General features: G+C 42.0%; 1 protein-coding gene across 2 annotated transcripts in view; it reads left to right on the forward strand.

The window, feature by feature from the left end:
* The first annotated feature begins 1,223 nt into the window (after nucleotides 1-1,223).
* LOC114572063 (Kv channel-interacting protein 2) overlaps nucleotides 1,224-14,658 on the forward strand; it is a 91,021-nt gene continuing 77,586 nt past the window's right edge. For both annotated transcript variants that reach the window (XM_028603486.1, XM_028603487.1), the window contains exon 1: nucleotides 1,224-1,521. In XM_028603486.1, coding sequence (XP_028459287.1) covers nucleotides 1,449-1,521 — 73 coding nt within the window. In that variant the 5' untranslated portion in view covers nucleotides 1,224-1,448. The remainder of the gene's footprint in view (nucleotides 1,522-14,658) is intronic.

The raw sequence follows: 14,658 nt of genomic DNA on the forward strand, positions 1-14,658 counted from the left end.
CAGTGGAGAAAACATTATGAAGTGCCCTTTCAGGGAAGATGTGATGCAGTGCACTAATGGGTGCCCTTACAATGGAGAAAATGTGATGCAGTGCCATATAGGCTGCCCTACATGTTAGAAAAGTTTCTGTGCGCTGTTGCTCCACCCCATGCAGCTGGTATTTTTTTGCCCCTGCCTCTCAGACAGCCTGAGTCTGCCACTGCAATTGTTCATGCTTGAGATAAATGAATGAGTGGATGGATAGAGGGATGGAGAGCATTATTGATGCAAACCCTGATATAATGTAGGAAAAAATGGCATCAAAGACAGATTGCTTGACAGATTGTGACCAAATGCCATACTGTAGTAAGCGAGCAGGAGTAAGGCGAGAGAGAGAGAGAGAGAGAGAGAGAGAGGATAGACACAAGGCTTTACACAGCCAGTGAGTATTTATAGATCAGAACCTCTGCCTGACAGCAGCAGTGTGCTCCTCATTGCTCCTGCTGATGTCTCTGTACACATCCGACATGGCTCTGACTCAGTGGAGAACATCCGAAGCGGTGGTGTGATGGTGGTTTTAGTGGCAGAGATGCAGGCTGACGACCGAGTGAGATTCTGCATGAATGGAACCAGATAGATATGGTTACACTTACACACATAAATACACCACAATACGGTGCACACATAGTTGAGTACTGTAGTTACTAAGGAAAGTGTGAGGAACGGATCAGGAATGACCTGATAATTAATAACTCTGATTTGAGGATGAGTTACTAGAGAATAGACAGAAATATACTATATCACAGAATCATTAGTAATGGTTAGTTCACTGAATCATTAGCTCACTAAATCATTATGTAGTGGTTAGTGTACAAGTAGCCCATCTGTGAATCATACTGAGTAATTACTACAGTAAAATGTCCCTCATTACTTCATGATTATTTGACCCTAACTTAGGCTACCTTTTGTGGCCCACATCATTATCTACTATAGCCATCGATTTGGAGTCATTCAGGAAGCACTCATTCACGATTCATTCATTATCTGGGTGTTCCGGATTCGTTTCTCATTCATGTGTAGGCTACATTTGTTATGATCTCCAAAAAACTATCCAAACCAAAGCATTTTATGTAAAAGATTGAGATGCTTTCTATATTTCTCTTCCTCTCTCTATGTGTTTGTACTTAAGTGTGCGCGTGCGTTCGTGCGCACGCGCGTGCCAGCCCGTGTGAGTGTGTCGACCAGAAGCGCGCTTGGTTCACTCAGCTCCTGGATGCCGAAAGCGCACACAGAAACAGACACGGGGAATAGCAACTTGCATGGCTCTCTTCTTTTTTAATCTATGGCAAATCAGTTGTGACTTGTTAACGGTAGTAGCCATCATCCGTGAAGGCAAACAACGAAACCACAAATAGAATCGCCAACATATCAGTTTCCTACAGTTTCACATTCCGGCGCACACGGTGAAAATGAAGGCGAAAAACCGTGACCAAAGCCTGTCGGACTCCAGAGAGCTGGACGGATCCTATGACCAGCTAACGGGTGAGTAAACCGGCGTCTGAAACACCGGTGGATGCTGTATGATTGCCTGCAGAAAAAAGATTCAATACGTAAGCTGATATTCTGAAAGAGCCCGGTCCACCTAACTTCAGGAGGCTTTGAAATATCACAACCTGTCCACCATTCATCTCCTCACCAAACGAAAAATAACTGAATATGTTTTTTACATATTATGTTTATTTGTAGGCTAGCCTACTGCAAGTTTGTAAGTTTATATCATTTTTTTTTGTACTTTAATTTCCAGCTTCCATGGTAACACCATCTTGCTGTTTTATTCACGTGGTTACTGTTTTACCCAACTAAAGTATAGTGGAACGTTTATAGTTTTATTTCCTAAGGGAAAAAGGACGACTATTTTGAAAAAGAAAAGAAAATGCAAATATTGAATCTTTTAATGTCAGTGTTGCATGTCAGTGTGGTTGCATAATGTGGTGCGTAATGTTGGTGAATGATGTTTTTTGTCAACTATTTCAAGACGTTTTTTTGCTGTCCTGGCTCAGCTATGGGAGACCACCTTATTGTTGCTGGCTTGGCTGTTGATGCGGGGTTAACACCTTTCTGACCGATCTGATGCTCAAATTGTGGAGCAGATTCTTTGTTTTGGTGTGATATCACTTCTTCTCTCATATCACCTTTATCTGCCGAAGTCTGGGCCTGTAGTGGAATAGCTCTGTTCTATAGCTATTGTGATTTTCTCTCTCTCTGTGTGTTGTGAGCGGGCTGAAGACAGTTCAGTTTCAGTTTTGTAGCGATTTAAGCAGTTCACTGTGACATCTGAACATGCCTGCACATACCTGTGCGTTGTATGTGCTCCTTTGCGAGCAGAGCACTCTCTTGAGGTGTTTCCCCGTTACAACAGCCTCCCATTGTCACATTATAGCTCACAGCTCTCCCCTGCTTATGTGAGCTTGCGTTTGCCAGTTGCCAAGGCCAGCTGCCTAAATAAAATGCTTGCTTTATGCCTGAACACATCTCAGCCCTGCAGAGGGAACAATGTGCCTGTCCAGACAGCTGTGTGCCTCTGGCTCAACGGGGACACTATAATCTCATTTGCACAAGTCCACGCATTAGCAGCGAAGCAGCGTTTTGTTACACATGTAATGCATCCTAAATTAAGAAAAGCTTGCAAGGTGTCTCACTGTTAGCGTATATGCCCAACAGACATGCATTATGTGGGTATTTTCTGCTGGGTTTATCTTTGAATATTTTTTGTGTGTAAGCATGTGTGTGGGTAGCCTATGCACATGTGGGTGCGTTTAAAAAGCAGCAGCAGGGTGGACCAAGTTATTCAGTGTGGTGAAGCAATTTACTCCTGGCGTAGTTTTTAATGACTTTTTCAAAGCTTTGAATTGCATGGTTAATTCATCTTTGTAAGACGCTGCAACTCTAAAACATATTTAGCCCTGATGGTTGGCATGGTTATTAGGGCTGGCTCTTGCCAATAAGAGTTACTATAATGAAGATGTGATGCAGCTAAAGCTGTGGAGATATAATGTTGTTCTTGTAATTATGGCATTTTGTATTATTATAGGCACAGCTGACCGCAAAGTTTAACTGTAACTGTGAAATTGTGTGTGTGTGTGTGTGTGTGTGTGTGTGTGTGTGTGTGTGTGTGTGTGTGGCAGAGAGAGAACAGGTGATTCTCTGCATAATTCCCACTTAAATGGAAAAGTATACAGTGTGATGTGACTTGTGAGAATGGATTCTTAAGTGTTTTTTGTGTGAGGAGGACAGCTACAGGTGAGTCACTCTTCTTACTTAGAGCGAGAGAGAGAGAAAAGCTGACCTGTGTTGCTTAAAGGTAGTGTGGGTGGTCTCCAGTCACCATTTTAACGAAATGTAACCCTCTAGAAATAACTCTCTCTCAGCCTTCTACATTGCACTGAAGTGCGCTCCACTGTGTGTGTGTGTGTGTGTGTGCATGTCTCGGAGTGTGTGGTAGCCTGGCATTCCCCGTTGCGTTTAAGAGCACTGGCTGAGAGATGAGAGGTAATTATAGAAGCGTGCAGTAATCTCCTCTTCCACCTCAAAAGCCACACTCAAGGGGAATCATATCATATCATATCACACACACACACACACACACACACACACACACACACACACACACACACACACACACACACACACACACACTAGGTTTCTTAGGTGAAATCGTTTTTACTTTACCCAACATATTCTCACACACACATGCAGCTCTTAATAAGCAATTATAGCTAGGCTATAAGTCGGCCAAAAAAAGAGAGCCAAGCTAGAGGGAAGAGGTGTTGAGGTGAAGGGTTTTAGCTCGTCTGGAAGCCACACGACACACACCTCAACCTACTGACCAATGCAGAGCCCCAATGGTGAAAATCATAATTTACAATTGCTTGACAACCCGATTCCAGGGCTGAGATCGCCTTCATAATTGAGCCCGTCAGAGGGAGTTTTGCCGGGAGTCACGTTCTCGGCATGACAGTTTTTGCTGCTGTTAGAATCCTAATGACCACTGGCACTAATTAAAAGCCTTAATTTAGTGTTTCATCTGATGTGCTGGGACATGTGTGACACATGTGTCACCTTATCAGGGATTCTCTCTGGGTTCCCGGGCCCGCATTCCTCCTGGAAGTGCCAAAATTGCTGATGGGAAATGACTGGAATCCTAAATGAAGGAATGCTTCGAGTGGTTCACTTAGGCTTATCTGTCACATTGGTTACATCATTGAGGGAAGGAAAGAATGAAGAAAGACAGGAAAGAAGAAAAAGTGCAAAGGAAGGACACAATCAAAGTTAGGTTGTAGACAGTATTGCATTTGCCAGGCAAATCCTAGCGATCTTTTGTAGTCTGGAGGCGTTGTTTGCCCTATTATAGAAGCTCCTCCTGCCAATCATATCCTGCTAATGCACAATCCATCAGTAGCGTCCTGTAACGATATGGGAGCTGCCACATCAGACCTGAGTTTTTTCTGACATTGAAATTGGTGCCTCTTAACGTAAAGTGGATTGGATATTTACATGTAGAAATGAAGGAGTTCAGTCTGTAATTGCCTATCCATTCTTTCCTGTCCTCTTCTTAATGTCCGCACTGCATTGGTAAATATTTTGACTGACAGTCCTCCCTTAAGCTGCACTTTCTCTTTTTCTCTAACTCTATCTCACTCCTCCCCCTCACTCTGTCTCCACTCTCACAAATCAGATTACATAATATCATATATATATTTCTGTCTCTAACAGTGTCTCCAGTGTCTCACTTTCTGTGTCCTGATTCATCCCGCCTCTCCTTCCATGCTCTTCCCTTTTGTTTGCTCCCTATACCATTGCCTCCGCTTCTTAGCTTTCCCGTTACCATTCCTCAAACTAAACTGCCTCCCTGAAGCCACTCCTGCTTCCCTCTTCAATTCTTTCAGGCCACAGTGGGACCAGTAGCTTAATGGGCCTGGAAGCCAGACTCAATCCTAACGAGTTTTAATCTTTGACCAAATCTACGGAGGGGCTGTGCAATCGTTAATTATAATAAGCCCTGCTCACCTCTCCCTTGGCCCCACCCCACTCCTTTCCCTCTCCTTCCCCCTTTCTCTGTAAACACATTCATTTATAAATGCATGCAAGGAGAAGAAGAGAGGAGGGCAGAGGATGAAGAACAAAGATTAGAAGACGGAAGAGTGGAGCAGAATTTGTCTGGAAAAAGTCGATGGACATCTGAGGATAACGGTAAATAAGGGGAAGCGGGGAACAAAAATTGAAAGGAACATTTGATTCAGTGTATTACAAACGTACAAGAAGTTTTTACCCCTCAACATCAGTCTGACGCTTTTTCCTTGTCAGAGATATTTATCAACAAGCGACTGATTGATTGACGGAAAGTGTCTCTGAGTGTGACAGAGCCCTGTTTCATTCGTTGTGTGTGTCTCTCTCGCTTCACTGTACTGTCACTTACAACATCTGATCCGCACTAAAGGATGATTTTCTGCCGATTAGCTCAGCCATTATCCATTAGGCTGATAGTACCTCATCAGTATGGGGAAGAGGAGAAACCAGCAGATAGCCAAACAACGTTACTGGGTTTTACAATGTAGGTCGCAACCCTGATTCGCTTTCTTTGTGCACTTTGTTGTGCACAAAGAAAATGGATGTCTGAAGAACATGCGCGACTGCCATCGAAAGGATCTTCTCTGGAGGAGTGTGCTGGTGTGTGCTGCCATCTTACTCATTTGCTGCGTACATATGATTTTGATGTTACTTTCCCCTCCTGTGTGTGTGTGTGTGTGTGTGTGTGTGTGTGTGTGTGTGTGTGTGTGTGTGTGTGTGAGAGAAGTAGAGACATGCAAACGAGCAGACAATAAGTGACTGTAATTTAGTTGTGAACAGGCCCGCTGAGGACATTTACTCTATTTATTGAAGGTTCTTCAGTAACATCTTCAGTGTGATTGACAGCAGATGTTGAGGTGATTAGAGGAAGCCTGGAATCTCTCATGCACTTACACAACACACATACAGGCATAAACACACACAAGCAGGGGTTTGGCCTGAGGGATGACAGTGCAGGAGAACACTGCACTTGGTCCTACAATTAATCAGTTAGCTCTGACAAAACTTTGGACAGTCTAGTCAATAACACACAGGCGTGCACATGCATCTACACGTACATATGCACGTTCACAGCTGTGAAACTGTCGGAAAAGAAAGCACATTGGGCAAAGCCTGGTCAATATCTGTCCGTTAGCCCACCAGTCAGGATAAACTCAACGTCTCTCAATGCATACAGTGTTTTACCGATAGCCCAATCAAGCCAAGTTAAATGCAGAATTGCCGTTTCTGGTCAGTAGTGATGAAAAATGATATTGTTTCCATGCCATACAGGTCTTATCGGTCAGGAGAGACTAACCTGGACTGTAGACACTGAAACAACATCTTGAAAGGGTCATTGGGCCCAATCTTGCAATCAAGCACAATTGCCTTTGTACACCGCCGCATGTATCATTCCTTTTTTGCACTCGACGCACAGCGGACTTTTTCCTCCACAGACGCACGTCGGTAAATTAGGGAATGTATTTGCGCTCCCGGGGGCGGTTCAGCGAAAAGAGGAGGCGTGTTCAGGCGCAAATGTTCCCTGGTGCTATTTTGCAGTTTCAGAAAACAATTCCACCACAGACCAGGAAAAACCTTGTCTAAAGTCAGTGGCGCTAGTCTAAAGTCAGTGGCGCGTTATTCAGATGCTATTTTAGGGGCGCATGCTTGGCCATAATGTAGCGTGTGCACAACGCGCATACACTTTACTTCTCTCATCTACACGGATGCAGCAGTTCCCATTTTTGCAAACCATACATAATTACAAGAAAAAATATTACTTAAAATGTGCTTCAGGTGTTTGGATAGGTCAGGAGGCACTTTACAGTACAGTCCTCAAAAAGTCGCAGCATTCTTTGTGGCTCGTTGTGTTTTACACAACATTTCCATGAATCATGGATGTGTTGATGACATAAATGAGGACATTTTAAAAAAAATTAAAGGACTTAAGGAGACGTGATGTTGAACTACAGTGGGATTGGACACTCCGGCGGGATCTGGTCCGGGAGTGGCAATGCGCTCCTGGAGCGGGTGGACGGAGATGGAGTGGGGGGAGGAGGAAGGGGCACAACAGGAGCAGGTGGTGCGTTTGGAGGCCCACGCTCCATGGCTGCAGCAATCCTCTCCAGACTGTGGAGATGCGCCCGAGAGGCTGCAGCAACATCGCCACCCGGTCAAGACGGGCATTTATTACTTTGCCGCATCCTAGACGCGATATTATGAATCCCACTATGGCCACGCCAAGACCCGCCCTTCAATAGCTTTTATTGGCCAGGCGTCCATGAGAATGCAAGGTAACGTAACCCCATTTGTTCAGGTCCTATCCCCTGACCAATCGGCTATCCTAACCTTAACCACTCAAGGTGAAATGCCTAACTCCAACCAATCAAGCTGCTTTGTAGTGCGGGTCTTGGCATGGCCATAGTGGGATTCGTAATTTTGCATCCCGGACAGCTCCCGCTGGCATGCGCCAGGCAGATCTGCCGTCATTATAGCAATCCGCCATGGAACAAGCGCGCCTGCGCCTGGGAATGTGAGATGACGCTCTGATTGGTTTATTGCACGTTACGCCCAAACCATACCTAGCTACTTCAGACCAACCCATTTTAGATTTCCGTCGGGCACAAGAGTCATTTATCCTGCCGGTATAATAGCAACAGCGCCCGAGAGCCGCCTACAAAGCTACTTGCGTTTCACGTTTGATACTTGCGTTTCAGATCGTTAAAATAGGGCCCATTGAGGTAAAAGGTTACACATTATTCTGTTGTGATTTTAAGGAAAGTTTGAGGTTTAATGGTAAAGTATCAGCTTTTACATTTCAAGGCAACCTCCAAATTTCCGCAAGAATATTACTTCTTGTTTATCAAAACGGATATTGACAGCCATTAAACACAGTTTGCCTTGCTGATTTCTGCTGTAAATTGTGTGGAAAGGTCAAACTAAATTAGCAAAAATGATACAAGTAGACAACATCTTAGACGGAGAGAATCCAATTTGAATATCCAGTCAATATTATTAATTGATCTTGTCTCTTTGTATGGTGCTGTTGGTCAACATGATATGTTCAGCATAATTAGCTTGCTGACAGGCCTAGCTGCCCTTGCCCTTGCCCTTGCCCTGGCCCCGAAGGGTCTGCTTTCATCATTGCATCTCTTTCAGCCTGAGGCCAGGTTGTCAGAGAGGACACTTCACGACAACTTGGTCTTTATTGCTCCCAGGTCAGATGCTGAAGTCAGCCAATTCCGCAACCAGCTAAATATGCAGTGTGACAAGGCAGAAGGAAACAGGACCACTTGCATTTTAGAGGCTACGATATGGTTCAAGGTATTACAATTGTGTGAGGGAAGGTTATTGAGAAATGTTGAAATGCTGAGCTGAGTATTTGGTGTTCAGCCTCACGAAGCAATGTCGCTGTGTCCTGAATCTACTGTTGAATCGGCCTGTACTTCTTCTGAGGCAGGCACGCCAAACTACTTACTTGTAAAGACACGGCCTTTAGAAGTCCAGCAACATATTTGTGTACTTGAAAATCCATTTGCTTTAATCATCTCCATTGCACACTGCTCGCTCGGGGGGTTTGCTTGTTGGCCACGGGGCTTGAAAATCCTATTCCCCCCACGCTATCTCCCTCTGGCACTGGTAAACCTATTACTCACACAGCAATCTAACATTACATAAGTGCTTCTCTGCAGTCACCATGGCCTGGCACCAGAATTCCATAAGAGTTAATGGAGCCAACTAATCAACATGCATACACACAGACACAGATACGCATACAAACTCACACATGGGCAGGTTTGATTGATTGGTGGAGTGACAGCCATGACAGCAATGGGATCGGAACCAACCTGGAGCAGCGCCACAGCCACTGACCTTACCATGGACCCAAACTTAATGTTGTATATAGAGTGAAGAGAGGGGAAGCACTGAGAAAGAGAAAGGGAGGTGACAAGGAGGAAGTCTAATCATCAAATTGTACTCTGATACAATGTTATAAACAAATCTCCTCTGAGATGTGATTAAATCAATTATGGCAGATCCAGGTTCAGTTTTGCATGACACATTATTGACATATGTTGAGGTATGATGAATGGTAAGGCAGCTTCCAAATCAGCTCCTTAACTTAATGTGTCAAGTTTATTGTACATTTAATTTGATCATTTGATTTTGGTAATTATTGGTCGTACATTGTACAAAAGGCGAAATTATCTGACAAATACAAATTATTAAACACCTGCTGACATTGGATTGATTCAATGTATTTAAGCACCTGCTCACATTCAGTATGTGGCATTTTGTTAGCAATGCTGCTGTGTTAGCTTAAATGGCTATTTTTGTGCCATTGAAAGAGCCTAACTTGAATTTCCAGTCATGTAATTGTGCTTTTCATTTCACCACAGACAACACTTGGTATGCTGGGCTTTAGATCAGTGATGTTACCAGTGTTGTGCCTGAACGCATTCATTGAGCGACAGTTCATTGAGCGACAGTTCATGAACTCGTTCATATTTTGGGCAAACGTGAACTGAACTTACTGTATTACTGCCTGATGAACGTTCTCGCTCTCAGTTTAACTTTGTTCAATAGGGTGCCGGCTTTCAAAAAGAAAATCCGCTCTTCAGTCACATCCACAGCAAACCTGAAACGGCACATTGAACTGAAGCACCCGGCTAGCCTTTAAATTTTGAAAAATAATACCTCGCAGCAACATATGGAAAAAAAGAACTATGAACTAGTTCATTTTTGGAACTGTGAACTTAGTTCAAAATGTTGAAGTATGAACTATGAACTGAACTAGTTCATTTTAAAATTTGTGAACTGAACTTTGAACTAGTTCATGTATAAAGTGAACTTTCCCAACAGTGGATGTTACTTAACAAAGAAGCAGTTCCTTCATTATTGTTATCCAGAAAGATTTGACCTCAGATTTGATTAGTAACATAAGCTAACAGGTTGTGAAGAGGCTAAACAGCTGCTTGTTTACAATTCATGCTAGTTGCTTTTGTTTACTGCCAGTAATATAAAGACTCCAAAGGCAGCACAAAACAACTCATGTATTATATGAAAATGGACAACAGTGCTTGCTTAGCAACATAGTATGTTAGATGAGATTACCTATAGTAGCAGGTTATTATAAAAAAAATAGCACTCGTTGGAGCATGTTCCTACATTTCTCAGTTTGATATAATATTAATAGACACATCTCTAAAAAGCAAACCAAACAGGGATAGCCTACCTGTCAGCCAATGTCTTTAATTTAAAGGTCTTTAATTTAAAGGTCCCATGACATGGTGCTCTTTGGATTTTTTTATATAGGCCTTAGTGGTCCCCTAATACTGTATCTGAAGTCTCTTTCCTGAAATTCAGCCTTGGTGCAGAATTACAGCCACTCGAGCCAGTCCCACAAAGAGCTTTCCTTAGGATGTGCCATTTCTGTGTCTGTAGCAATTGAGGAGGAGAGGGGGGGCAAAGTGGAGGGTTGGGGTGTGGCCTTGACCAAATACCACTTTGCTCGTTTGAAAGCCACGATGTCTCTCTCTCATGGGTGGGCCAAATTCTCTTGGCGGGCAAAGCAGAGAAAGGGGAGGTAACATTGCTCCTTATGACCTCATGAGCAAGATTCCAGGTCGGCCCATCTGAGTTTTCATTTTCTCAAAGACAAAGCAAGATACCCAGGTCTCAGTTTACACCTATTGCCATTTCTAGCCACTGGGGGACCATAGGCAGGCTGGGGGAACTCATATTAATGTTAAAAAACCTCATAAACTGAAGTTTTCATGCCATGGGACCTTTAAGTTGACTGCTATTTTGACATGCACATCCCATCCCATGACCAATTTTCTATCCTACAACTGTAACTCTACACTCGAGAGCTGCACTAAAACCTACAACCATGGTGGACAAATGAAATTATGAGAAGTTATGTACACTCATATAGTTCATACACTCCACCTACTAACCTTCTTATGAAACGATTTTTTGAATGTGTGGGATGCTTAGGACATTCTCTTTCACCTGACCTGCAATTTTAGCTGTGGCCACCAAACCTGTTGCACAGTGCGGGGCCGTCCTCAGCGGCCCCACACTATTTTTTCCAAACATTTTGAGGAGCTTAAGGTGGACAGGTGGAGATGAAAACAAACAACAGGATAAACTTGTAGGGCGTGAGTTACTTTTGTATTTATGACATAACACAAGATAAAACGCTGACTGAAAAGGCTTTCTCTTTATTTGATGTATTTGCCATGCGTGACCAAGTGTGATGACTGACATCCACAGCTTACTGAGCAGTAGTGTAAATATTTATTTTTCCAGTCTTTTTATTTTTTATTGAGTCAAATATTGTACAGACAGTAACATAATTGAATCAGTGCTAATTTTTGTAGGAAAGTGAAAGATTACAATCATTAATCTGTGTAAATAATGTTAAATGTTAATATAAAAGCAATAATGAAAAGTATACTGAAGAAAGTCATAGAGCATCTGTCTGAAGGTTGTTGTTTCAGTCGCCATCTCTTTTTTTCCAACCACAAGATGTTTGCTTCTAATGAGGGGGAATTAAGGAGACACGGTGTGCACGTTCTGATGCACACTCAGAGAAAGTCATTAAGAGGGGTAGGCCTAATGATTATTAATGAGGCCAGTAGAACAATTCATGCACTGAAATGTGGCCCTGTGGTTTCCTTCCTGCATGTTCATGACTGAGAGAGGCTTTGCTGGATTTCAGCATCAAAGGAGACTTAATAACGGCGCTCCTGACTCACTGAGCAGGTTAAGCACAGTTTGGGGATTGAGACAGTTAATTAAAGTTTCACTTTTATGTGCATTAATATGCCTGGAGGTTCTCACAATGTGTAAACATTCCAATCATATTGTTTACTGTAGTGGATATCTGTATTAATGTGATATACTGTGTCAAGGCTGTGACAGTGAAATCCTAGACTGTCCTTCTACTTTGTAGAAGTAATGGCATAACTCATTCATTCAGCATCCTGTAACATAAGTAGGAATCTCTTTATCCATAAAATGAATCAAGCTTATCAAATTAATTGTTGTGAACTGGAACCTCCAGTATTTGAAGCAAGTAGCTTGTGAAAAGTACATAAGTAGGCAGCACCTGTCATTTTAATGAGATGTTCAGTGTTTCCCACAGGTTGAGAATTTACTTGTGGTGGCGCAGGACATGATGGTGTGGTGTGTGATGGCTGGGTACACTAATAAACTAGCCAAACAGGTTTATGAACTATTTATTGAAAACAATGATTACAACATTAACAGATAGTTTAGAAAGAAAAAAACTATTTACATATTAAACAAATCAGGCTAAAAGATGATACGGATGAAGTGTAGCCTTTGATGTGCTTTGTCAATTAAATCTGGTTGGTTTGTCAAATGTTACGGTTCAGCAGATCAAATACCTGATTACCCGGATCTAAATGTTATGTATTAACAACTTAACCTTAAAACTATACTATGATCCATATCCATACAGACAGTTATGTTATTATAAATCTCAGCACTGTCGCCTCCTAACTTCTGTTAAATCATATAAGACTAAGGCTATCTAAAGTTAATTATTTTGTTTGTTATGGATCATTGTTCGTTTTTAAAGTGTTTTGGGATACTAAACACACTGTTTTGTACTATACATGTCCGTGTTGCATTTATTAAAGTCTTATCTCAACAGATTTCTGTCATTTAAACATCTCTGAATTGTAGATTAAAACTTTTATAGCCAACTTAATAAAATGACAGGTTTTATTTGGGCTTGAGTCCAAAAATACAGTTAATGAATACGGGCATGGAGAACAACTGAAGGCTTAGTTAGGAACAATTGGCTTTGGTTAGAGTGGAGCAGACTGCCGCGGAGAGGGGTAACAACCAGACTGATAAATGACGTTCAGGGAGCTTTCACAGAGGCGTGGCTGCGGCGTTTCTACGGTTTATTACTACAGTCCCACGGCAAGACCAGCAGCAGCATGCTACTATGACCAATAGCCTCTGAGTGAAGCATTGGAGCTGTGTGTCATGCAGGCGGAGCACAACTTCAAGAAGGGGAGGGGCTGGAGGCCGATGGTCTATGTGTCTTGTAAAAAATACGTTGTTGATTTAAAAAAATAAATAAAATGTAATTCAGATTTTATCTACCTGGGCAGGTCTCAATTTAGCTGGGCGGGGTTGCGAAGTAGAACTTACTGTATGTATGTAACACTGATATATATTTAATCAACACATCATATCCTCTACTGCTCATGTCATTTTCACATTGTAGCTACAGTTTATCAACATTATTTAGGCTACTCTACCACTCAGAACTTCTCAGCACTAACTAAACTAAACTGAAGGTCATTACAGAGCTCTAAGGTTTGGTTATTCGTAACCTTAGTTACTTGTAAAATGTAATATTGAAAGCTATCCTAATTGATAAGTGATTCGAAAGGATTTGGATTCCAATTTTATAAAATGATGTTAAACCCCAAGGTTAATAAAATACCTGGATTTTCTAAGCTCTGAGGCTGACCAATCACTTTATCTCTCCTTACTCTTTTTTTGTTATTATTAAAGAGTAATATATAAAACATGAAGCAGCAGATCATATCAGCTGTAGCTATAATTCTATAAGTAACTTGCCAAAAGGCCAAAATTATCCGGCTATAAGGTATCTTTGCTGTTATCTGTATTCAGCCAAATATTGTTTGGGTCAGGGTCACCGTATAAGATGCCTCTTTCTGAGAGCAGTTAAACGAGACAGACAGATGACTCTTCTCTGATTGGGGCATTTCATTTTCACTTGTCAGAATCTCCTAGGTAAACTTTTATCACTGTCATATCAATAATTTGAGTTTATCTACTAAATAGTTCGATATTGGGACCTCCAATAGTTGGACAAAGTAGATTGTGAAAGCTGTGCAAAAGTAAGTAGGCCACACCTGTTATTTTAATGTTTCAGATACATATTACTTACATATACTTACATTACATAAACACTTGCTGAATCAGTAGGTAATGCATAAATTAATTTATTCCTGGTTTAAGATTCGTTAATCAAACACCAACTTATAAGCATCTAGCATTTTATTGTACCTTACTGTATTTAAGTTGTGCTTAAGTTGTACTTGTTTAGTGCGTGGTAGCAGTAGTTGCATTTGGAGGTCAGGCTTGTATGTTGTGTGAACTTTTGTGAATGTCTTGAAGGAGTGTTTGTGTGCATTTATAGGAGTGTCTGTGTAGTACAGTACTATCTCATTGATATTCCTGAGTAGATCTTGACATTAGGGAGTCATTACAGTTTGACAAGCGGGAGGCAGAGGCTTATTGCAGGTTCTTCTCAGCTCTTCTCTCACCTTCACTTTTCACCCTCCTTAGTTTTCCTCCTCTACATGCTTTTATGAATGATAGGCAGTATCAGTGATGTTTTCCTTCTTGACCCTCTCTTCTCTTCTCTTCTCGTCGGAGGTGGAAAAGGTCATTAAAGTGGATGTAAAATTAATAGTTTCAGCCCCAGCTCTCATGCCTGGGTGGGCACAAGTCGTGAGTGCACTGGGCATAGTAATGGAAAATTGTGTGTGTGTG

The sequence above is a fragment of the Perca flavescens genome, chromosome 17 (genome assembly GCF_004354835.1).
Source record: "Perca flavescens isolate YP-PL-M2 chromosome 17, PFLA_1.0, whole genome shotgun sequence".
NCBI classification, from domain to species: Eukaryota; Metazoa; Chordata; class Actinopteri; order Perciformes; family Percidae; genus Perca; species Perca flavescens.